The sequence below is a fragment of the Littorina saxatilis genome, linkage group LG1 (assembly GCF_037325665.1).
Source record: "Littorina saxatilis isolate snail1 linkage group LG1, US_GU_Lsax_2.0, whole genome shotgun sequence".
Classification (NCBI taxonomy): Eukaryota; Metazoa; Mollusca; class Gastropoda; order Littorinimorpha; family Littorinidae; genus Littorina; species Littorina saxatilis.
In genome coordinates, this window is record NC_090245.1 from 91,884,449 (window position 1) to 91,908,497 (window position 24,049).

The 24,049-nt window shown below is 42.6% G+C and overlaps 1 protein-coding gene across 1 annotated transcript; it reads left to right on the forward strand.

The window, feature by feature from the left end:
- Positions 1 to 1,402: 1,402 nt before the first annotated feature.
- On the forward strand, positions 1,403 to 22,272 carry LOC138945553 (carnosine synthase 1-like). The gene is made up of 12 exons (XM_070317006.1): positions 1,403 to 2,143; positions 5,411 to 5,737; positions 6,144 to 6,334; positions 6,753 to 6,960; positions 7,464 to 7,534; positions 13,535 to 13,766; positions 14,215 to 14,374; positions 15,209 to 15,311; positions 16,067 to 16,305; positions 16,733 to 16,883; positions 17,848 to 18,166; positions 18,423 to 22,272. Exons 1-12 carry the CDS (start codon positions 1,909 to 1,911, stop codon positions 19,328 to 19,330), a joined length of 3,144 nt encoding a protein of 1,047 aa, XP_070173107.1. The 5' UTR covers positions 1,403 to 1,908; the 3' UTR covers positions 19,331 to 22,272.
- Positions 22,273 to 24,049: the final 1,777 nt, after the last annotated feature.

Genomic DNA, 24,049 nt, shown 5'->3' on the forward strand with positions numbered 1-24,049 from the left:
AAAACCAAGTCGCGTGAAGCGATATAAACACATTTAGTCAAGCTGTCGGCATAAAAAGAACAGATTAACACAAAAATAACAGTCATCGCCAAGACTATATTAAGATAGTCTCGACTAACCACACGGAACAACCGAGATAGTCACGCTCGTCTCCGCGTAGCGCGCGAACGCAGTACTTTTCTTTGATTCTGAGCACATTTTTTTTATAGTAAACATAACATATGTATTCGAGTCTACCCCTTGAAAAAGGGATGCTTGTTTTTAAAGTGTACTTTTCACGAATTTTCACTAGCAGATTTAAAAATTATTGCATCGTATTCCGCAATTTCTCCTGATTTCAAAAACATAATACGAGTACATATGTTATGTTTACTAAACAAATGTGCTCAGAATCAAAGAAAATAAGAAATAAGAAAATAAGTACTGCGTTGAAGATCGGTCTAGCAATTTTGTCTAAATTGCTCTGCACATACACACAGACAGACAGACAGACAGACTGACAGACTGACAGACACACACACACACACACACACACACCACGACCCTCGTCTCGATTCCCCGTCTATGTTAAAAATTCAGTCAAAACTTGACTAAAGTGCAAAAACGAAGAAAACACACAAAAACACACATGTGTTTATCGACCGACCGTTTGTGTTTGTCAGAAGCACCGTCATAGAAGGCGCAATGAGTCTTGTTGCTAGATGGTGCCTTTGTAATAACAGTTCTTAAAACTTAAAATAGTTTATTTAACGTCACTCTGTAAAAACATTGGCCGACATTTATCTTAGATTAAAACACACAAATGCGCGCACACACACTTTCCCTTTTTGTACAGTATGTTACCACCCTCCCTATATCCCGCACACTCTCGCTCATCTAATTAACAGTGGTAATAAGAGATACTTGGATATAAAAGGGTACTCTTAAAATGTTCTGATAAAAGTATAAAGTAGCTATGAAAAGCAATGGCGTTAGTTACAGTAATATTTCTTCAAATCCATGCACCAAGTGAGTGCGTGTGCAATAGTCTAGCGATAAGTTTGAGAACTTATAATAAAGTAAAAACAAAGAAGAGGCGCATTTTTTCTCTTTCTCACACCTGACAGGTGTTTCACTGGCCTTTCGCACCACCTCTATTCTTTTCACACCTTTAATCTTTTATCAGAAGACTTTCTTCCGGCTTGTCGACTCAGGTTATCGCATCACTTGACTTACCCCCACAAGACACCTGGCGAGGTTTGCCAACAAGATTTGACGTTTTGTGACTGACATAGGCAAACAAACTACAGTCAAACAAGAGTTACCTTGGCCAGTTAAAATTGTGCCCATTTTGGCGTCTCTGTCGCCATACTACAGTCAAGTAATAGATAGATCAAGTTCAAACCTCTACTTTTCGTTGTGTCTCTGTCAGTCTCAAAGTATGGTTGTGCGAACGACAACATGCAATATGCAACGTTTTGTGCGGAAAAGGATTTTTTTTTAAACAACTACAGTCAAACTACAGTTTTCTTGTCAGTCAAATCTCGCCTTGTCCTGGCGTCTGTGTCGCAAAACAATGGAGTGAAACACCGAGTGTAAACCTGAATTGTGTTGCTTCTGTCACTGTCAGTCAATGGTTGCCGACAAGATGGCGCAGATCCTCAACTACCCACACTTTTCGCAGAATCCTTTGTGCAAAGTGGCAAGAGTTGTCTCATGATTTGACTCAACTTTGGAGCATTTCAGAACTTTTCAAAAGGAGCTCGAGGTTTTCGTTGCCATCAGCAGTTTTGTCAGTTGAGAACCCTTGGTAGAATTGGTAGCATTGGTGAATACTCGCTTCCGTAAATCAGTCCATTACTTTTTCTTTCCAGGTTTCCTTATATGCTTTCATAACAGAAGCGTTTGGGTACACCGACAAACAATTGCATGATGACCGCGCAGTCTGCCACCCGTGACAACTTGACCATCCAAGCGTGTCTTGGCCAATGTACGGACCCGTGTCCGGTTCAGGAGCAGTTCCGGCTCTTTCAGACTGTGTTCAATCAACTGAAACTGCCGCCCATCGTGGACAGGCGGGAACATCCACGCTCTGATGCACACAGGGGCATCACCATCGTTGTCCTCGCTGAGCTGGAGGAAGCTCTGAACGTCTTCCTTGAGGGTGAGACAATTATTATTCAACCTGCATCATATAATGTCTTCAGAGTGTGCCTTCCTTAAGGCAAGGTTGTTACAGCTACAACAACATTTGTAAAGCCGGTGTAACACGAAATTTTTACTCCACGAAATATTGACTCCGGAGTAAACATTTCGTACGAGAAAAGAACTCCCCAAGACACGAAAAATTACTCCCTCCACGAAATTTTTACTCCCCATTTGTTTACTTCCAGTAAAAATCTCGTACGCGAAAATGGGATGCGGGTGAAGGGATAATGCCAATATGTGATCTCGCGCAAACGAATGTCGCGCTACCCTCCCTCAACCCCTTCCACCACCATGACTAACAGGGGACAAGGGAGTATAAATTTCGTACACCTGACATGGGAAGTTAAATTGCTCGTGTTAGGGTGAAGTAATTTATTCGTTTTTTATTCGTCTGGGGAGTAACATTTTAGAACGAAATGTTTACTCGGAATTCACCTGTCGTGGGGAGTAATTTTCTCGTGTAATGGGGGAATACTTTTTTCGTAAAGGGGGAAACATTTTCGTACGAAATTTTTACTCCGGAGTAAAAACTCTCGTGGGAGTAATTTTCTCGTGTTACACCGGCCCTTAACTGGGCGACGCTGGCCGCACGGCACGAAACTTTAGCACTGAGTTTTCGGTTAAAGGACTTCGCGAAGTCAACTTCGGGCTCAATTAAGGATCGCCTTGACGCTGTCCTCTCGTCCAGACGATTGCTGTATCAGCAAGAGCTTTCATTGTCTGCTGATTGGCAGTCCTGATATTGAGACTTATACAGCAGAGGTAGCATTACTTGTCCGAAGAAACCATGTTAACAGCTAAGTTTGCATTAGGCTTGTCGAGGTTAACGAAAATAGAGGTAAGTTTATTGTTTTCATTTCTGAGTCGTGCATAAACAGACACAGGTGAGGCTCACCCTGCATTAGTTATTGTGTAGTGGAAATTGTTCTGAGGTCTTCTTTATATATCCCTATCTTGGGGTTCGCATCACGTTATGCGTGGAGTTTGCTTTCATGATTCAAAGTAGTTTAGCTTCAGTTCAATATGTGTTCCTCGTCCATATCTTACTTTCAGGCATATTACTCAGAACTCGGTGTACGGATTACAGAAACACAAAAATACCAAGCATGCAACCCTCGAATAAGGAGTATGACTGCTTAAATGGCGAGAAAAAGAACGACCTATCACGTAAAAAAAACCGACTCGTGCACTATTCACGTACTCAGTCTTCTAAAAGACACAGCAATATCATCTGCGACAAGATGAGATTCGTATGTCTCATTATTCTGAATATATATCTTCAGCTCACAATCGGGCCAAATATAGCCAGTCTTTTTCACGGGATAAGCCGATACCTCCGTTTGGACACATACAAGGGCACAGTGGCGTGGTGGTAACACATCGACCTCCTATTCGAGAGGTCGTGAGTTCGAATCCCGGTCGCTGCCGCCTGGTGTGTTAAGAGTGGATATTTTTTCCGATCTCCCAGTTCAACTTATGTGCAGACCTCAGGGCCGGACCCAGGGGGGGGGGGGGGGGGGGTTCCAGGGGTTCCGGAACCCCACCCCTGGAAAAAGCATGTACCTTGCTTTGAGTGGTGGTTTTTTTTACTAGTTTTAGCACCAAAACAATGCTGCTCTTAACCCTCAAAACAAGGCCCAGAATGCACCAGATTGCACAGATTTTAACCGTTTTTCAAAAATTTTCCGGGGGAGCATGCCCCCGGACCCCCCTAGTTCGCGCGCCTGCTTTGCAGGCGCGCGCTTGTGGCTTCGCCACTTCGCTGATTTTCCCCCTCAAAAAAGGAGGAACCCCTCCCTTACAACTCATTTGGTCCGGCCCTGGACCTGCTAGTGACTTAACCCCCTTCCTGTGTACACTCAAGCACAAGACCAAGGGCGCACGGAAAAGATCCTGTAGTCCATGTCAGAGTTCGGTGGGTTATAGAAACACGAAAATACCCAGCATGCCTCCCCTGAAATCGGCGTATGCTGCCTGAATGGCGGGGTAAAAACGGTCATACACGTAAAAATCTACTCGTGCTAAAAACATGAGTGAACGTGGGAGTCTAAGCCCATGAACGAAGAAGAAGGACACATACACACAAAAAATCAATATCCTGGCTGTTTCCTGTGCAGAGTTAGAAATTGTCGATGAATCAATTTTACAGATCTATAAAAAAAAAACGCTCGCGCTGGACCCGAGTACTCTTCAGACTGGCTCGCTCCCCCAGTATGAAAGTTTTTGTCTTGTGCACGTTTAAGACCAAGTGATTGCTCTGTGTGAATTACAGGCATTCCCTTTGCTATATAAGTACATTGCATGCGAGCCGAGGATGTGCGTGGTGACTGGCCTTTCTCTTTTATTTGATCACAGTGAAAAATATACTGCCGACCCTCTTCATAACTGGTGAACTGGTGGCCCACGAAGTTCTTTTACTGTCCTGGCTCGCGGATTCTTGCATTTATCACGCCCCAGGTAGTTTTACCAAATTCTTTAATGTAAAGTGAAGGTAAAAGACTGAAACATATGTAAACAAAGGAAACTATAAGAAAAAATACAAATAATATGATAAGAATCAAAACACAAAATCGCGACCTCTAAACCACCGCAGTCGCGACCGAGCAACCAACGCTTGGTAGAAAATGCGGTACACAACAAATCAAATTATTCAAACACACAACGCGCAAAGCCTGGCAAATCGTCTCGCATGCGAGACGCATGCTATATTTCTCGTCAGTGTGTGACGCGTTCGGCTTTTCTCATCAGTGTGTGACGCGTTCGGCTGTTCTATCAGCTCAATGGCTGCGTGTTGCCCCGCCGGTGTGAACTCCTCCTACGGCCAAGTCGTTTTTGTGGTTTATTTCGCATTTAGGTCCCAGGTAACATTATGAAGTTTTAATACGATCAATCAGACCTATTATCAAGTTAGTGTATCAACTTTTGAACGAACTGCGCCCAGTAGTTTCCCAGCAATAAGCTGTTAAGTGGAGAAAGACACACACACAGACAGACACACAATTAAAGTCTGCTGAGCCCAAGTACTAGCGTACTCGGGGATAAAAGCGTCCGTAAAGGAATTCATTTATTAAAAAAACAACCTACCCTGCATAGAAAACACACAAGCTGTTGCTTTTGGTACATGTCGAAATGCATAATCCTGGGCAAATTTGAAATGGTCAGTCGAATCGTTTCCATGGGAAGGACTGTGCCAGTAAACTCCCAGGTCTCCATGTCTTCCAAGGTAACCGACAATGTCCGGGTGGCGTACTGCTGGCCATGAGCGCCGGGTGGATGTCACGGAGACCGTCACCTGACCACCCGGACCTGGACACGCTCTACATCCACCAGGCCATGACGGCTGACAGGGGTGGTCAGACCTACCTGGACGTGTTCAGAAATCCGCGACGGGTGAGCTACCTGGTCAACCACCTGACTGGCTTCACCACAGAGTTCCGGAGGACGGAGGGGGAGGAGCTTGCGGCCTTTGGCTTGGACACGCCCACCAGTTCATCCTTGTTGCTCAACCGCAGGGCTGATGATAAGCTTCTGACTACCTCTATGTGTGCTAGTAAGCCTTTGCTTTCTTTTGCCTTTGTATTTTTTGGTCTTGTAATGGCCGAATTATACAATTTTTAACTCACATTTTTCAAATAAGGCATTTTTACTGAGTTACTGTAATGCATTTTACGACTACATTTCAATATAAATGTTTTGCACACACATCTGATCATTCAAGCAAGTACGTCCTTTGGTATTTAAACGCAGCATGGTTTGATGGAAGATCAAACAGCTGATCTACCATGTAGATAATCAACGTCAAGACTTCTCATCGAATAGTAGTTCCAACAAATAGCCTATGTCATGGCTAATCGCAATGGTCCTCCATATCATCGTCTGTACTACCGTAGTAACCTTCACAGACACGCTCAGATCGAATATTTGTTGTCAAGTTGTATTGTTGCACGTGCTGACAGCTGTGGGCGTGGCACACCCTATCACAGTGGGGTTCTGGTTGCCAGGAGACCACAACCTTCACCAACACTACCCCAACAACTACCCGACTGTCACTGCCGTGAAGCTGACGTCACGCGACCTTGACATCAGACACGTGGAGGCCAAGGTCAGAGAATTCCTCACATCAGGGATGTTGGCGGACTACGAAAAGGTACCAGTATGAACTCAGTTATTAAACTGTCTTTGAACTGCCGCTTGTCATTTCCTGTGAAGCAGAGCTCTTAATTGGGAGGACAATAGAACCAAGGGCAAGTGGGCGTGGACATGGTTTAACTAAATCACAACAGCGAGTGTACTCCTAGACGAGCTTAACATTTGCTGTGTATTGTGTACATACAAGCCTGTCCCTTTGATATATCAAACCACGTAAGCGCTTTGTCCTAAGAATGCCCAGGACTCAACCGCGCAGGGTTATTTCAAATGTCTTTCTGAAAACGCCATTTCAAAACATTAATGTGATTTGCATTGTCGATTCCCTAAGATCGGTTAAAAATAGAATAATGTACATGTATTGTGTTATCTCTACTGATATCGTCTTCTGCGACCTAATGTTTTACATTTCCAAACAGGTGGTGGTCAAACCGTTTGGGCCTGCATGGAATTCCTGCAAGGGAGTTAGTTTTCATGACACAAATGACATCACGGGTGTCCTTCAATCTGTCCTGGACCTACTCACCGTTATCAACCTCGGTGACGGTGTGCTCGTGCAGTCTTACCATGCGACCTTTAAACCCATGATAAAACCCGGCCTTGGGCGTCACGCTATCAGTACCGACAGTAAGGAACATTTTTTTGTCATTGCTGTTTTCAACTGCCAAGGTGACAAAGAAAATATGTATGCACTCCTGTTTTCTTGCATAATTATGCAGTATACCTGAATCAGAAAAGTGAAGGCAACAGAGAATATTTCAGGTTTTGACACTCATGTTCAAACTCAATCATTGCGAAAGTAAGTCTGCGAGATTGAGAAAGGAAGTTAATAAAAAAAACGGCCCTCAGCAACTGAGTTAGCTGAGGCCGCCAAATACAAACGAAGCAAAAACAAATATATGACTAATAGTCACTTTAATTTTTTTTATATATATTTGTTTGTATAGCATTGATTATTCAGTTCTACTTTTTTTTTTATCGAATTAAACAAGTTGTTTCATCTTTCCTTTTTCTGTTGTGCACTCTGTAAGTACAGCATTCTGCATAATAGTACATCATTTAATCAGAGGTATTAGCACTGGCCAATCAAATGAAACAAAAGGCCGTCACTCATTTCGTTCATTTTACAGATGTCAGTCTTGGTTTCCGTGTGAGGGCGATTGTGGCCAGGACTCCACAGAACACAGCGCGGATGACACAGGTTGGACCAGTTATTACAATTTGTGTGCATCATGTGACTAATGTGACAAACCACAACTGCTTGTCACCATTCAGTCAATCCGGTACCTTGTCTGCTTATCACATACAAAATCCAACCAGGACAAACTAAAACTTGAATTAAAATACAAACGACGGACTCAATTTCCCAATGTTCATACAATCACTGAACGTTAAAACATCCCGATCATAATGCAATGTTCAGCACGACTGCTTGACAATGCCGATTTGGACCTGAAAAGGCGTTCCTTAATTGAGCCGGAAGTCAACTTCGCAAAGATTTCGCGATGTCATTTTATCGAAATCTCAGTGCCAAAACTTCGTGCGGCCAGCTTCGCCAAGTATAGTAAAATTGTTGTGAACATGCCAACCAGAATAACGAACAACAGTAGCACCTGTCTGGACCTGATTTTAACTCAAACACTCCATTTAGTAAAGAGCGTCGACGTATTGGCACCCATATGCAGTGACCATAGCGTACCATGTGTTATTATTCATAATACTGCAAAGACCCAACAGCCATTTAAAAGAACTATATATAATTATGACAGATTAAACGTACACAATTTTTGTGCAGACTTATCAGATGTAAATTGGAATGAAATTATCGAAAGAAACTCTATCGACGATTGCGCCGATATTTTTTCAGTTACTCTTGTGAACATCGCCAAACAGCATATGCCTGTCCGAACGATAACAGTTAGCCCTAAAGACGCGCCGTGAATAAACGCTGACACTTTGTCACTCATAAATACACGAAACCGGATTCATGCCAAAGCAAAGAGAACAAACTTACCAGAAGATTGGCAATTATTTCGCGAGGTACGAAATTACGCAACCGACAAGAAAAGAGAACGGATTACTGACTATTACAATAAAATGGATTCGAAAATATGTAACTTAGACAATGTAAATAAAAAAGATTGGTGGAAAATTGTGAAAAGGTTTATGGACAAGAAAGGAATTAGTTCTGATGAAATACCACCTATTGAGCATAACGGTAACATTTATTATGATAATGAAGGAAAGGCAAACGTCTTTAACGACTTTTTTTTGTACAGTAGACCACTCTGGATAATGAAAATGATGATTTGTCCGTCGAAGAGGTGATTAACATTATAAAAAGTCTTGATATTAGTAAAGCATGCGGCCCAGATCACGTACATAATAGGCTACTTAAAGCAGCAATCAGTATTATTTCACAACCGCTTACATCGCTGTTTAATCGTTGCCTGAACGAAAGACAATACCCTATATTATGGAAATATGCACATGTTACTCCGATATTTAAAAAAGGATCCAAAATGAGTTGTTTGAATTGTAGACCTATATCATTGTTAAGCTGTGTGGGGAAAGTGTTTGAAAGTGTGTCCACAACCATATTTTTAATTTTGTGAAGCTGAATAACATAATAACGCCTGTGCAATCTGGATTCATACCAGGTGACTCGACTGTAAACCAGTTACTCTGCACCTACAATGATCAATGTATAGCTGCTGATAAGGGACTCCCAACACAGGCCATTTTTGTGGATATATCAAAAGCCTTCGACCGTGTGTGGCATAAAGGCCTATTGTACAAATTAGAGGCCATTGGCATAAGAGGACGCTTATTATGTTGGATTAGAAGTTATTTAAATGATCGATTACAGAGTGTTGTTGTAAAAGTACACATGTCGGCCCCACAGACTGTACCAGCTGGAGTTCCCCAGGGATCTGTGGTGGGGCCACTATTGTTTTTGATATATATATATATAAACGATATTGTCTTAAAGGTTCAATCCACTATAAAATTGTTCGCAGATGACACAAGCATGTACCTGTCAATGAACTATTCCCAATTGCGTAAAGACATTTTAAACTCGGATTTACAGGAACTAAGTATATGGGCCAATGACTGGAAGGTAAATTTTAATAATTAAAAAAACTGAGCTGTTAAACTTTAAACGACGTGATATTGATTTTGATTGTTTGACATTTAATGACATTGATGTTCAGGACACTGCCCACCACAAACACTTGGGCGTTGTTTTACAAAATGATTGTAAGTGGAATGTTCATATTAACAGTATTGCAAGTAAAGTAATGTTATTGATTAAAGGCACAGTAAGCCTCCCGTAAACCATCACAGAGCTCCCCGAGCGTCTACATACAGTACAAGCATACTTCCATTTGAACGCTCACCGAACGAGAACATCCTTGCTGCTTTCTGTCGAGCGTGAGAAATTTTCAAAGAATTTATTTTCGTGGACTTGCTCCTCTACAACAATGGCGCCTCGTTTTGGTGCTGGACGGCTGTTAGGAATATTCAATACCGAAAATCACGCCCGGACAGTAAGCCTCCCGTAAACCATCACAGATACTGTCAGGCTTTTACACAGTACAAACACCCTTCCATTTGAACGCTCACCAAACGGGAACATCCTAGGTGCCCTACGTAAAGAGCGAGCAATTTTTAAAGAATTAATTTTGCAGATTGTCTCGAACACTTTTTGGACCCATCCTGAACTCAGGTCAAACATGAGTTACTTCCCTTCGGGTCTCATTCTATCGATGTAAACTGGCGATAGCCGTGGATCGATGATTATCAAAATGTTTTTGGACCGTGGTGCGTTTTTGTGCTAGACCTAACTTTTAAAATCTAAATAATAAATCGACAGCTTGTTACACAAACATTCTTACAAAAGAATTCTTTTTTCATCAAGACAAGATCAGTACAATTCGAAGTTATGAAAGTTTGAAAAAAGAAAAGCCCGGAAGCAGGGTCACGCAAGGGTCGTAGCAGACGACGGTTTATGCATATTGCTGTTCCTCTCAACCGTCAAATTTAAGCCATCGCTATAGTTCTTGTGAACCACAGCCGTTTCTTTCGTGCATAAAAACGTGCTATTGTAAATAAGCTTACATTTGAGTCGCATTCAAATGACTAACTGACGACTACATTGTGAAAAAGGGAAACTGGATCACACGGGTTCACGATGGCTCAGGGGTAAGATAAACCACGCAAAAATAAATTCTTTGAAAATTGTTCGCTCTTTACGCAGGGCACCTAGGATGTTCTTAATCGGTGAGTGTTTAAATGAAAGGGCGTTTGTACTGTGTGTAAAAGCCTGACCGTATCTGTGATGGTTTACGGGAGGCTTACTGTGCCTTTAACTGTTTGAAATTTTATAAGCACAGGTTTAGTAGAAAATCTTTACAAATTATGCATAAATCCTACGTATTACCACACTTTGATTACGCCGATGTCGTCTGGGACAGTTGTACAGAAGGGTTATCAAACATTTTGGAACAGCTCCACCTCGAGGCCTTAAAGGTAATTGTCGGAGCAGTTAAAGGAACAAGCCACCAAAAATTATATGACGAATCAGGCTTCAGTAGTTTAAAACTAAGACGGGAAAGACATAAATTAATTTTGTATCACAAAATGATACATGGGAAATGTTCACAGAACGTGGCTGATTTATTGCCTCCTCTTGTCTCGACTGTGAACCCCTATCATAGACGAAACCCACTTGAACGGGTCGTGCCACCACACAGAACTGAACTGTATAACAAGTCATTTGTTTTCAGCACTACCCGAACATGGAATTCTCTACCAGATAATATCAAATCAACAAAATCAATTAGCCAGTTTAAACATTTTCTAGGTCGTTCAGATAGTAAAGTTCCTCCTCAATATTATTATGGTAGGAGAAAAGATGGAATTATACACTGCAGATTAAGATTAGAAGTGAGCGATTTAAATAATGATATGATGAAACGCCACTTAAGTGATAACCCGACTTGTCAGTGCGGATATCGAAATGAAGATGTTGAACATTTTAAGTTATTGAGACATCCCAGTGCACTAAGGGATTTATAGAGCAAATCGAGAAAATTCATTATTGAACGAAGCGCATAGCGCTGAGTTCAATAATTATTTTCGAGATTTGCTCTATAAATCCCTTAGTGCACTGGGATTGTTTCAATAACGATATTGTCAGTACCGCCATAGAAAAAAGAAGATTCCAAACGCACACTTTGCTACGCGCATTTGAATAGGCATAACTGTGTGGTCAGGTCGTGTACAGTAAGATCTATTTTTGTGTGGGCCGGTACGTGTCTCAAGTGTGTCGTGCTTTCGTCACACGCATTTTAATTTCTGTTGGTAAATTCCAGTGTAGCGTTAAAGCTGAACAGTGATGATCTTTCAGAGAGACCACATTTGAACTCGAAGAAAGGACTGTGCTCTTCATTATTCGCGATTCGAAACCTTCAGTCGAGCGTCGATGGATTGACTGTGCGGAGTGACTCCCCTTGAATTGACTTCCCCACGAAGGCCTCGACAGTTCGCACATTTTCAAAATAAATGTGGCATATATCTCGTGTTGTATCTTCACTCATCGGGGAGTCTGATACTAAATATGAACGGTAAGAATGCTCTGAACCCTACACGTATTAGACCCTATATCCCCATCGTTTTTGGGTTTATGTCGTCTGCTACTGCTAGGCTAGAACAATCGAACCACTGCAGTCTGCACTGTCACTGAGTCTGCACGAATAAGGCAGACTGGTAATAAGTCTTATAATTATATGGTAAGAACGTTCTGAACCCTACACGTTTTCGATTACGATTGTTCTTGCCTTGAAATAATAATTCGGAAACCATTCATTTACTGAACTGATGCAGTCGTATTTCAGTGTAGTCTGCTACGTATGACAGAGTCGATCGAATCAGTCTTCCAAATGCTGTGTACGTTATCGGAATAACACTTGTGTTTTCTGTTAGCCGCTGGGAATTGTATGCTAACTCATCATTTGGAAATGTGGATGATAAGCTACATGCCACTAACACGGCATATTATGAGAAGAATCTATGCAAGTCGGCGAAAATGAGATGAAACACAGCGGCTTCTATTGTTAGATCAGTGGCACAGGCACATGCAATCTGTCAGAAAAAAACCCCACTTCTGCTTTAATTGAGAAGCAGGGAATTTATGGTCATTTGGTATTGTGGAGAATATAAGCTACATGTCATTAATTAATTCTGAGGATGAGAGAGTGCGCTAACAGTTTTAGCGCATCGCCATTAGCCAATCAACAGGTTCACATCAGTCATGTGACACCAGTACTTACTGACAATATTTATTATTTGTAGTAATTACGATGATGTCCGAAGAATAACAATACACACATTACCGAATGATCATCAAAATGTACAATGTTTATTGTTTGGTCTGCCAAACCTACGTTTTACCGAAAACATTGAAATATTCGAAAAGGTACATAGTTTTATAAGGTTAAGTGATAGATTTTGATTACCCTGTGGTCACCATGTTAATGATCCAGTATTTGATTATTGGCAGGTCATGTTGTTTTACGCTTTTACTGAAGGTCAAGTTTGAGTGAATCTTTCTTAAAGGTTTTTCTGTGCTTTCACATGACTAATCTCAGCTTAATTAGTTTGGACGACACTTTGGATGAAATTATAGCTGCTGCAGGAACATTGAATTGGCAAGTCTGTGACAGTCATCGTCTCTCTGACCCCCCCCCCCCCCCCCCCTGTATACCCACCTTACCGACTTATATCTCCCCGATATTGCTGAAAAATAAAGTTAAATCCCTTCCCGTCCTCTGTCACATCCTCTGATTCTTTTGCTGTATTTTTTCCTCTTTTTTGTAAAAATTGTATCTTGTCTGTCTTACATTTCTAATAAGGGTATACGCGATTCTCTGACCTTAACATAACGCGAAATAACATTTCCTATCTAGATGTACATATTTATAACCACACTTAATATAAGCTTAGCTTGTTGTGTGGTCACAAATGTTTATATCGCATATACACGCCACCCTGTATTTCCTTAATAAAATCTTGTTTAAATCAATTGTAAAAGGCTTAACGGTCGCATATATGCCACTGTTTCGCACAATTAGCCAGCTCCATTCAACTTAACTGTGTCGTGTACCTTGGGCCTGACTGTTCTTTATTCATCACACAGGTGGTATGTGCCGTCAACGAGGACAGCAAGCCCATCGGCAGAGTGAACACGGCCCCCGCCTCCCTGGAGCTGACGTTGCAGCAGTGGGGGGTGACGGACGTGCGTCAGCAGCGCAGCATCCGCCGCTCCTTGCGTCACAGCAGCGAGAGACTGATGACGGAGCTGATGCAGCAGGAGAGGGGCCTGACGTCACAAGAGAGAGGAGGCCATGGAAGTCAGACTGAACTAGTGGGTATGTGCATCCTTGTTGATCTGGTCAGCTCAGTGCTGTACAATCAAACCTAACTTTGTTATATACCCGCTCAATGAAATGTGGATTTAAACATCAGCATGAATGAAGAAAATTTCGTTTCTGTTATTAATTTTTTGGATGTCTGCCTCTAAATCTGGACACTGCCTTGGAAATAAAAATCATCCACTCATATGTGCACGGACGACATGCAACCTTGAATACAGCTAACAACTGCGCACATGTGCATTTTTAACTATCCTGAAGCTTTCTGTGAAGCATGATTTTTGTGTTGACCTGATGTGCCCTTTGATAGTTCCTACCATTGCCATATGCATGTTTATAGCCGCCTTTATGCAAAGCATAAAGAGGCTATTTAGGATTCGCTCTGGTCACACGGCCACAAGGCGGCTAACTTGACCTCCGTTAAGGTCAATGCTTGTTTTGTCAGGAATCGACTTGATCCTGACGGAGATCAAAGGCGACATAGTGCCCGTGGTGATTGAGGTCAATGCGCACGACTGCCTGTATCACGCGACTGTGTTTGAGACCATGCAGCCCCACCGACAGGGACAGGCCACGCGCACGTTTCTTCACACAATGATTGACAGGTTGGTTATGTAGTCTACTGGCTGATACATGTAGTCCTTATATGGCCGGGAAATAACCCCTTGAAAAATACCTCGGAAAATGTTTTAACGGTTTTGGGTAGTTTTGTTCCTGAAGTTTACAAATCCGCAAGATGACACCTTTTAAATCCTTGGGCAAATTGAGACAAATTGATTATAGAAAAATTATGAAACCTTATACTCTGCAAAATAAGTGCCTTTGCTTACTCTGATTCCACATCCCCATGTCGCAAATTTTAAACACCCCCCCCCCACCCACCCCCAGCAGTGCGTAATGACTGAGGTGGTTTCTATGTTGACTGAGTGGCAGACACTGCGAAGGATACACTTAATCCTGTGCAGACTCTAGCTGAAAATAAAGACAGTGTTTAATTTTGCTTTTGTAGAGGCAGCTGCTGTCAGTGTTTTCAATGGTTATGATATAAAACATTGGCAGCTTTAAAAACGTCAGTAACTTCACTTGGTGTTTTCATCATTGTATTCATTGTGTTAATGACTGTTTTTGAGCAGCTTTAGCTATGCTGTTGCTGGCATGAAGGGTGGGTTGTCTGCCTGACAACATTCTTGTCAAAGTCAGTCTGTCATATCTGGCTGACATTGTGTTTTGATGGAAATCCAGATGCTTGTTTGTACTGATTTAAACTTGAAAAATAATTTTCTTTAAATGTTCCAAAACATGAAGGAGGCGATATAAACCAGTCACGTCCAAGTGAAATAAAATTGAAATAAAAGATAGCCCTAAAACGACACCTCATTTTGAATTATCACAAAAGCTTTCTTTATCCTTTTACAGCAATGTACAATGTTCTTCCGTAGGTCGCAGACGTTTCTGATGGCAGGAAAGACGGTGGTGGTGATTGGTGCAGGAGGGTACAGCAAGAGAAACATCTGGAAAGACGCGGACCAGTATGGTGTTAAGGTATGTGACATTTATTTATTGACATTTTCTGCTTTGTATATTTGTGAAATAAATGTATACCTCGTACCTATCTATTTATTTGACGTACAAAACTAACTCTACGAGGAATATCATGTTTGGCGTTCAAAAAAAAGAAAAACGGCTGCCACAGATCGTTCTGGGTTTTTACATGAAACAGTTTGGAAAACTGAACATTTCATTCCGCTGGCGTTAAAGTAAATTCTAAATGATTTTGAGTTTAGCTATGGCACAAATATAATTCAGAAACGAAGACGTCTGCTTGGTTCTGCTGCCTGCGCAAAGCAAGGGATATCAATCTTGCAGACCTGTTCAGTGAAAAATAATTTCCGAAAAAAATTCAAGTCGGTTACATATCCATAGGAACACAAATCAGTCAATTCCAGTGTGCAAAACACGGCCCTTTTTGTAGGCTGACAGTTTACTCTCGGTAGCCTTCGAGCAACAAGTCATGGCTCATGGGAAGGAATGTGGAGTCCGATTTTTGAATCACAAAACAGCCCTGTGTTGTCAAGTCTTTTTTCAAAAAGTAAATTACACAGGTATTACATTTACTTTTGAGAGAAAGAATATTGACTGTATTGAAACAACCAGTTTAAATAAATAAATGAATACAAAAATAAATAAATAAATAAATAAATAAATAAATAAATACATAAATAAATAAATAATTAAATAATCAAATAAATAATTACATAAATAAATAAATACGACATTCTCTGTTCAACTATGTACAGGTCATCCTGGTGGACTCGAACCCAGACCACCCGGCCAAGTCTGAGGTGCACACGTTTCTGTACGTGAACATGGTGGACCACACACAGGACAAGCAGCACGCCAAAACCATCCTCGGCCTGCTGGCCGCTCAGCTACCCGGGGTACAGCCAGACGGGTGCCTGACCTTCTGGGAAGACTGCGTCCCTCTTGCCGCGCTCGTGGGGGAGGGTCTCAACCTGACGCACAGTCCCTCCTTCAGGTGATTACATAAACACCGAACATTGCACGAATCGGTCGATTGGGGTGCTGTACAGTTGGGGTGTCAATTGAGGTATGTTTGCAACGTATCGTCAAACCATGGGGAGGTATGTGATGCGGAAAACAGTGACCGTGTTGCAGGCTAAACAAATCGAGGACGGTGAAGAGGCCCGATTGATATTTGACAACCTAAGGCTTTATAAACTACAGACAGGGAAGTAGCTTGAGGCCCAGAGACCGTGCTCGTCTGTAGATGGCTAAGAAAAAGGCTGAGCACTTCTGCCCCAAAATGTGTCTTTTTTTCAACAGCTGTGCTGATAAAATTAAGGTTCGGGTTACTTAGACTTGTCAATGCTAGCACTGCAATAAGTGGGTATCATCTATGCTCTTGCGCCACTAGATATAACGGGAGGCTTTGCTGTCCACAGGGCGGCGATGAACGCCAAGTCCAAGGTGCTGACACAGTCAGTGCTGTGGGCGCAGACCTCAGAGTCACCTAACGACCTGCCGCTCGCAGCCTACGCCAGTCCATCCGTCAAGGTCAACGACATGAATGATCTGGAAGAAGCGGTTAAAATGGTGAGAGTACCTCCGTGGTCGGCTTTCAATACTCCATGCAGACTTTTCGTTCCTTTAATCTATTCTCATCGGGTTCTACTTTATCCAGTCGCTATAATGGCGACAATTGTGTGCAAAAATGTTACTTTAACATCCGTGCTAAAGCTCTGTAATATGTCGTACCTCTGTAACCTCATAATAGAGCAGACCAAATATAAAGAAAGGAGAAAATGCTATACACTTTTTTTTTTTTTATCACAGATGATCGAATTAAGGCGGGACAACTATTCTTGAAGCCCCGATTCTCATAGTTTGTTTGTCTATTGTTGCTTGTTTGTCCCAAGAACTCAGGGGGTCACGCAAGACCGATTTCGCATCAGACTTATTTTCTGTTTTGTTCTCGCCCTACTCTTTAAAAACTACTCACATTTCAAATGTATCACAGTGAAAATGTAGAAGGTTCCTTTATGCTCAGATCCGATGTCAGCGAAACTCAAGCCAGTAATGTTTCCGTTTGCCACAGGTCCCCCTGCCAGCAGTGCTGAAGCTGGAGTTTGGCTCAAGCCAGTAATGTTGCTGTTTGCCACAGGTCCCCCTGCCAGCAGTGCTGAAGCTGGAGTTTGGCTCAAGCCAGTAATGTTGCTGTTTGCTACAGATCTCCCTGCCAGCAGTGCTGAAGCTGGAGTTTGGCTCAAGCCAGTAATGTTGCTGTTTGCTACAGATCTCCCTGCCAGCAGTGCTGAAGCTGGAGTTTGGCTCAAGCCAGTAATGTTGCTGTTTGCCACAGGTCTCCCTGCCAGCAGTGCTGAAGCTGGAGTTTGGCTCAAGCCAGTAATGTTGCTGTTTGCTACAGATCTCCCTGCCAGCAGTGCTGAAGCTGGAGTTTGGCTCAAGCCAGTAATGTTGCTGTTTGCTACAGATCCCCCTGCCAGCAGTGCTGAAGCTGGAGTTTGGCTCAAGCCAGTAATGTTTCCGTTTGCCACAGGTCCCCCTGCCAGCAGTGCTGAAGCTGGAGTTTGGCTCAAGCGCGGTGGGCGTGAAACACGTGCACAACTTTCAGGAGGCCGTGGAGCACGTGAAACACTTGCAAGACACGCTCCGCTCTGAGGCCGACCGCCCGGGGGTGGGTCTGGGACACGGGTACAGCCTACTGCTGATGCCCTGCCTCTTGGGCACCGAGCACGACGTGGACGTCGTCCTCTTTGAAGGGCAGCTGGTGGCGGCTTTCCTCTCTGACAACGGTCCCACTCGCCTGCCTCTCTGTGCGGAGACTGCTGCTGTCATGCCCTCTGTGCTTCGTAACGGTGAGACTTCATGCGGGCAGCACTCTTGTGTACTGCCCTGGTTGTTAGAGACGTATAGAACTTATAAGAATATATATCTATACATCAGCAGTCTCAGTCTGCATGCCATTAGCTTCTATGTGAGGATTGGCCCAGCATCATCTCACGACAATCTGTATAAAGGTCATCTGATTGTTTTACTGATTGACTGACTGAGCGAGTTTGTAGGCGAAAGAGTATTCGTTTAACTCATTAATTTGGTCCGTCTGTCCACCAGAGCACCAGCGACAGTTAGTGTCCGCAGCGGCGTCGTGCTGCCGAGGTCTGGGCCTCAGCACAGGGGTGTTTAACGTGGAGATGATGCTGACTGCCCGCGGGCCCAAGCTGATCGAGGTCAACGCGCGAATGGGCGGGTATTACCTCCGTGACTGGATCCGTCAGCTCTACAACGCCGACCTCCTTCTCTTCGCCCTCATGTGTGCCTGTGGCGTCAGGCCCGTTCTCACCGGCTACTGCAGCGGCCTTGACGATGAAAATGGCTTCAGCTCTAGCAGCTTTGATGACGTCACTGAGGACGATGGAACTCTCGAGGATGCTAAAGGACCCATCAGTGTCATCGATGACGTCAGCAGCAGCCCTGTCATCATGAACGGGGATGTTAGTAAACAAGGCATGTACAGGGGTGTCAGAGCCAATGGCCTCCACGCTGATGATAAAGACGTTTCGGAAAACTCAAATGACATCACTAGTATCAAGACTTTCAAAAATGTAATCCAGAAGAACTGTCTCAGAAAGAATTACATCAATTCTGAAAATAGCATTGACAACCATGTCAGCTTCAGTAACGACCGTAACGTCACCAGCAGCGATGGTGACGTCACCAAGGTGCATCTGATGGGCATCATGCTCTACCCATCACGTCACGCTCTGACCACAACGGCCACACCTCAGTGTCTCAAGCAGTTGCACGAAACCGGTCAGATCATCTTCACGCAGTTTGAGACGGAGGTGGTCGATTCTGCTGAAAATGGATCGCCGTTTGAAGAGCCCTTCGGCAATCTTGCTGTCAGAGCTACCAGCCTGCAAAAGTCCAGGGCAAAGCTTGTCAGCGTGTGTACCAGCCTTGGGCTAGAAACCAAAGAGTCCCTTCGCGAAATCCTGCAGGACTTCGTCAGTCTCACGTAGCTAATGTCGATCAACCGTGCACTTTGTGCGTTAGCAAAAGAAGGCTCGTGTTACTTTTAAAACCTTAATTATTGCATGGGGGTCCTTGCAAAGCAATGGATTCTGTTCTATCACAGTCATGTTTTGGAGTTCCACCCGGGAAGAGTAGGTATGAAGGGCATAGCGTAACAAATGTGCATGCCGACATCTTTCTGACTTTGAACCTCTCTCTGCTTGTTGCGCAATTTAGCAGGCCTGAAATATCTGCCTTCCAGGCTGGCAAAATCCAGGGCAAAGCTTGTCAGCATGTATACCAAGCTGTGGAGAAACTATGGAGTCCCTGCGCGAAATCCTGCAAGACTTTATCAGACTCACTTGAGTCGACCGATGACGTATTGTGTGCATGAGGAGAAAAAAAAGCTGATATTCGAGTTTGAGATTTTACATTGCTTGCTGCAGGGCGGCCATTGAGAATGCAATACATTTTCCTCACAGTCAGGTTTCGGAGCACCATCTCACCAGAGTAGATTAGGAAGAGTCTAGATGAAAAAGGCTGGATGCTGACATCTTCCACACACTGTAACCATCCTTATTGGTAACACTGTTAGGCAGGCCTGAGGTACAAGTATCTTCGTGACCAAACAACAACAACAACAACAACAACAACAACCACCACCAAAACATTCCTCCGAAAGCGGCGTATGGCTGCCTAAATGGCGGGGTAAAAACGGTCATACACGTAAAAATCCACTCGTGCTAAATGACATGAGTGAACGTGGGAGTCTGAGCCCATGAACGAAGAAGAAGACCACCAAAACACAGCTTTCAGCCTACCAACAGGTACAATGTTTTCTTACTGACGACTTATCTCCTTGTCAGTTGCAAATTGTAGACTTTGTTCGAGCTTTGCATTTTGTGTGTGCACATGTTTCTTTCCTTTGTTTTTACATTTGTTTTGTATCGTCCCATAATCCCTGAGATATTCGGGTAATTTCTTCCCCGTGGAAAGCTAGCAGCAACAACAGTCCCACTACCCAGGTGTATGTGTGTGCTTACGCGTTATCAGCCACCTGCACATCTGGCAGAGTGATGTCTTTTAGCTGCCACAGCAGTGACACGGGGGTGGGACAGGGATACTGCATCTGAATCTGCACATCTAGTTGACCCAGGTCTATCCCGGCCTGAATTCAACCTGAGTACATCACAAGTCCCCAGCTTTAACACTTGAGCTACCAGGTCCACAGTGCATTGATAGTGTTGCTGTTTTACAGTCATACCAGTCGTAACCCGCATCGTAGCTGTGTAATATGCGGTCGTATGATATGTAAATATAACGATGCTGCCCACATTTTGATATATTCTTGTAATAATCATGTTACTATCTTCAGCTGTAAAGCGTTTCGAGCTGTGGGAAGCGCTATATATATATGCATGTTCTATTATCAATATTTTTTATCTATCGTTCACAGCAAATAAGGCCATGCTGTTTAAAAACACTTCTTTTGAGATTTTTTAACGAGGGCCTTAAAAACAAAACAAAACGTGAAAAGCTTTCCAAAGAAACAAATCTTAATTTCCGTGCCATCTCTGCCCTACTTTCCTAAGACCTGCTTCTTTTGGCATTCATTGTACGTATGACTCCCCTCGAGAAGGCAATGAAAAGCAAGTCGCGTAAGGCGAAATTACTACATTTAGTCAAGCTGTGGAACTCACAGAATGAAACTGAACGCACTGCATTTTTTCACAATGTGCGAAACGCAGTAAAACTGACAAGCCTGTTTAGCGCGGTAGTGGTTTCGCTGTGCTGCATAGCACGCTTTTCTGTACCTCTCTTCGTTTTAACTTTCTGAGCGTGTTTTTAATCCAAACATATCATATCTATATGTTTTTGGATCAGGAACCGACAAGGCATAAGATAAAATTGTTTTTAAATCGATTTCGGAAATTTTATTTTAATCATAATTTTTATATTTTTAATTTTCAGAGCTTGTTTTTAATCCAAATATAACATATTTATATGTTTTTGGAATCAGGAAATGATGAAGAATAAGATGAACGTAAATTTGGATCGTTTTATATAAAAAAAATTGATTACAATTTTCAGATTGTTAATGACCAAAGTCATTAATTGATTTTTAAGCCACCAAGCTGAAATGCAATACCGAAGTCCGGCCTTCGTCGAAATTTGCTTTACAAAAATTTCAATCAATTTGATTGAAAAATGAGGGTGTGACAGTGCCGCCTCAAATTTTACAAAAAGCCGGATATGACGTCATCAAAGACATTTATCGAAAAAAATGAAAAAACGTCTGGGGATATCATACCCAGAAACTTTCATGTAAAATTTCATAAAGATCGGTCCAGTAGTTTGGTCTGAATCGCTCTACACACACACACACACAGACAGACAGGCGGAGCAGCCACTAGATTGCCAATTTTAAAGTCTTAGGTATGACCCGGCCGGGGTTCGAACCCACGACCTCCCGATCACGGGGCGGACGCCTTACCATTGTGTGCAATGTAAGGAATTGTATTCAGATTATTGTTGTTACACGTATAAACCTGTAATTTTGGTAATAATTTGATCCATGTTATGTAAAATGTAAAATTCGGTTAATCAATAAATGAGTATTTTCTTGATCTCCAAACGTTTCCTTGGCGCGGCAGAAAGCACATTTGTGTTACATGTGTGTGTGACTTAAATCTTAAAATACAAACAGGTGGAATATGACAGTAATGTCCTTGCGCTGACTTACATTCGTTCATTCTCTGCGAGTCTCAAAAATGTACAAGGAGGAACACATCATCGCATTTAAAAAATCGAACAAAACATTTAATCATGAGCATGAATGCATAGACATGATACAAACAAATCTGTGTCTGTCCGTAAATAGAGCATGAAAATCTCCACAACTTGTCGATAGGCGATGTTCGGAAATAACTCTGTCGGGTTTGTATGGGTTGTGAAAGAGTGAATACTCTTGCTTTCAGTGAGACAAACAATCCACAAGTGCTTCAGTCTACATCTTTTCTAGACACGCCCTTCACTAGTGATTGGCTTGTGTGGATTGCTTGCCTCACTAAAAGCAAGGGTATTCACTCTTTCAACAAGAGGCGAAGCCATCAAGGCTCACGTAAGAAATCGACAAACAGTAACACAAACTCAATCACTCCGTCACACATACACACACACATACACACACACACACACACACACACACACAAAGAGCATAGGTGAAACTGTGCAAGAAAGCGAGACACTAGATCTAGATCTGTCTGTCTGCATGTAGCCTACTTACAGGGACACGACTGCCAACAGAGTCTCGGCCCGCTCAAAATAATAATGACCGAGACTTTCAGTACTTCCTTCGCGTGACGTCTAACCCTCTTACGTCATAATGTGACGTCAATGTAATGTGACGTCTTCAAATGTTAGAGTTTCTACCACAGACATACACACGCACAAACACACACACACACACGCACACACACACGCACGCACAGACAGACAAAGTTACGATCGCATAGGCTACACTTACGTGAGCCAAAAACCATACAACCCCGACAGTTATTTCCGGACTTTGTCTTTTGTCTGTTCACTTGAATCGAGGGAAAAAGAGTCGAATCTGGACTCCTGCCCATTCTACTTTGTTTTGGAACGCCTTTGGCTTCAGTAATTTCACTAAACACCTGATCTAAGTATAGTGATTTTAGTTGAATGCCTAGTTTTACTATTAGCATACCAAGAGGACACTGCATGCAGTTTGTTTGTTTGTTTATTTGTTGCTTAACGTCCAGCCGACTACGCAGAGCCATATCAGGACGAGGAAGGGGGGGATGAAGGGGGCCACTTGTCAAGCGATTCCTGTTTACAAATGCACTAACCCATTACTTGTGTCCCAGCAGGCTTTAGTAAAACTAAATTAATACCTACTGGAAGATTACCAGTTTCCAGTATGTTAAAATAGGCTTAACCTATCTACTGCTGGACTTACATCAGAACACTAACAGATTAAACTATACATGAATCGCGAGACAAGCGGCAAGAGAAGAGATTTTTGGAAAAAATACAGGTGAATGAGCAAGAAGGCAGAAAAAAGAAAAGAATTCATGAAGAAAAAGAGAGCATGACAGGAAAGAGGAACCAAAAATCTACCTAACAGCAAACTAGAAAGCTCCTGCGGTTCCAAAAACAGGAGGGGCTTTTAATTTCATAACCGCAGTGCCCCACTGCGGGAACTGCATGCAGTGTTTTGCTACTAAAGTATAATGATTTTAGTTGAATGCCTAGTGTTACTATTAGCATACCAAGAGGACACTGCATGCAGTGTTTTGCTACTAAAGTATAGTGATTTTAGTTGAATGCCTAGTTTTACTATTAGCACACCAAGAGGACACTGCATGCAGTGTTTTGCTACTAAAGTATAGTGATTTTAGTTGAATGCCTAGTTTTACTATTAGCATACCAAGAGGACACCGCATGCAGTGTTTTGCTACTAAAGTATAGTGATTTTAGTTGAATGCCTAGTTTTACTATTAGCATGCCAAGAGGACATTGCATGCAGTGTTTTGCTACTAAAGTATAGTGATTTTAGTTGAATGCCTAGTTTTACTATTAGCATACCAAGAGGACACTGCATGCAGTGTTTTGCTACTAAAGTGATTTTAGTTGAATGCCTAGTGTTACTATTAGCATACCAAGAGGACACTGCATGCAGTGTTTTGCTACTAAAGTATAGT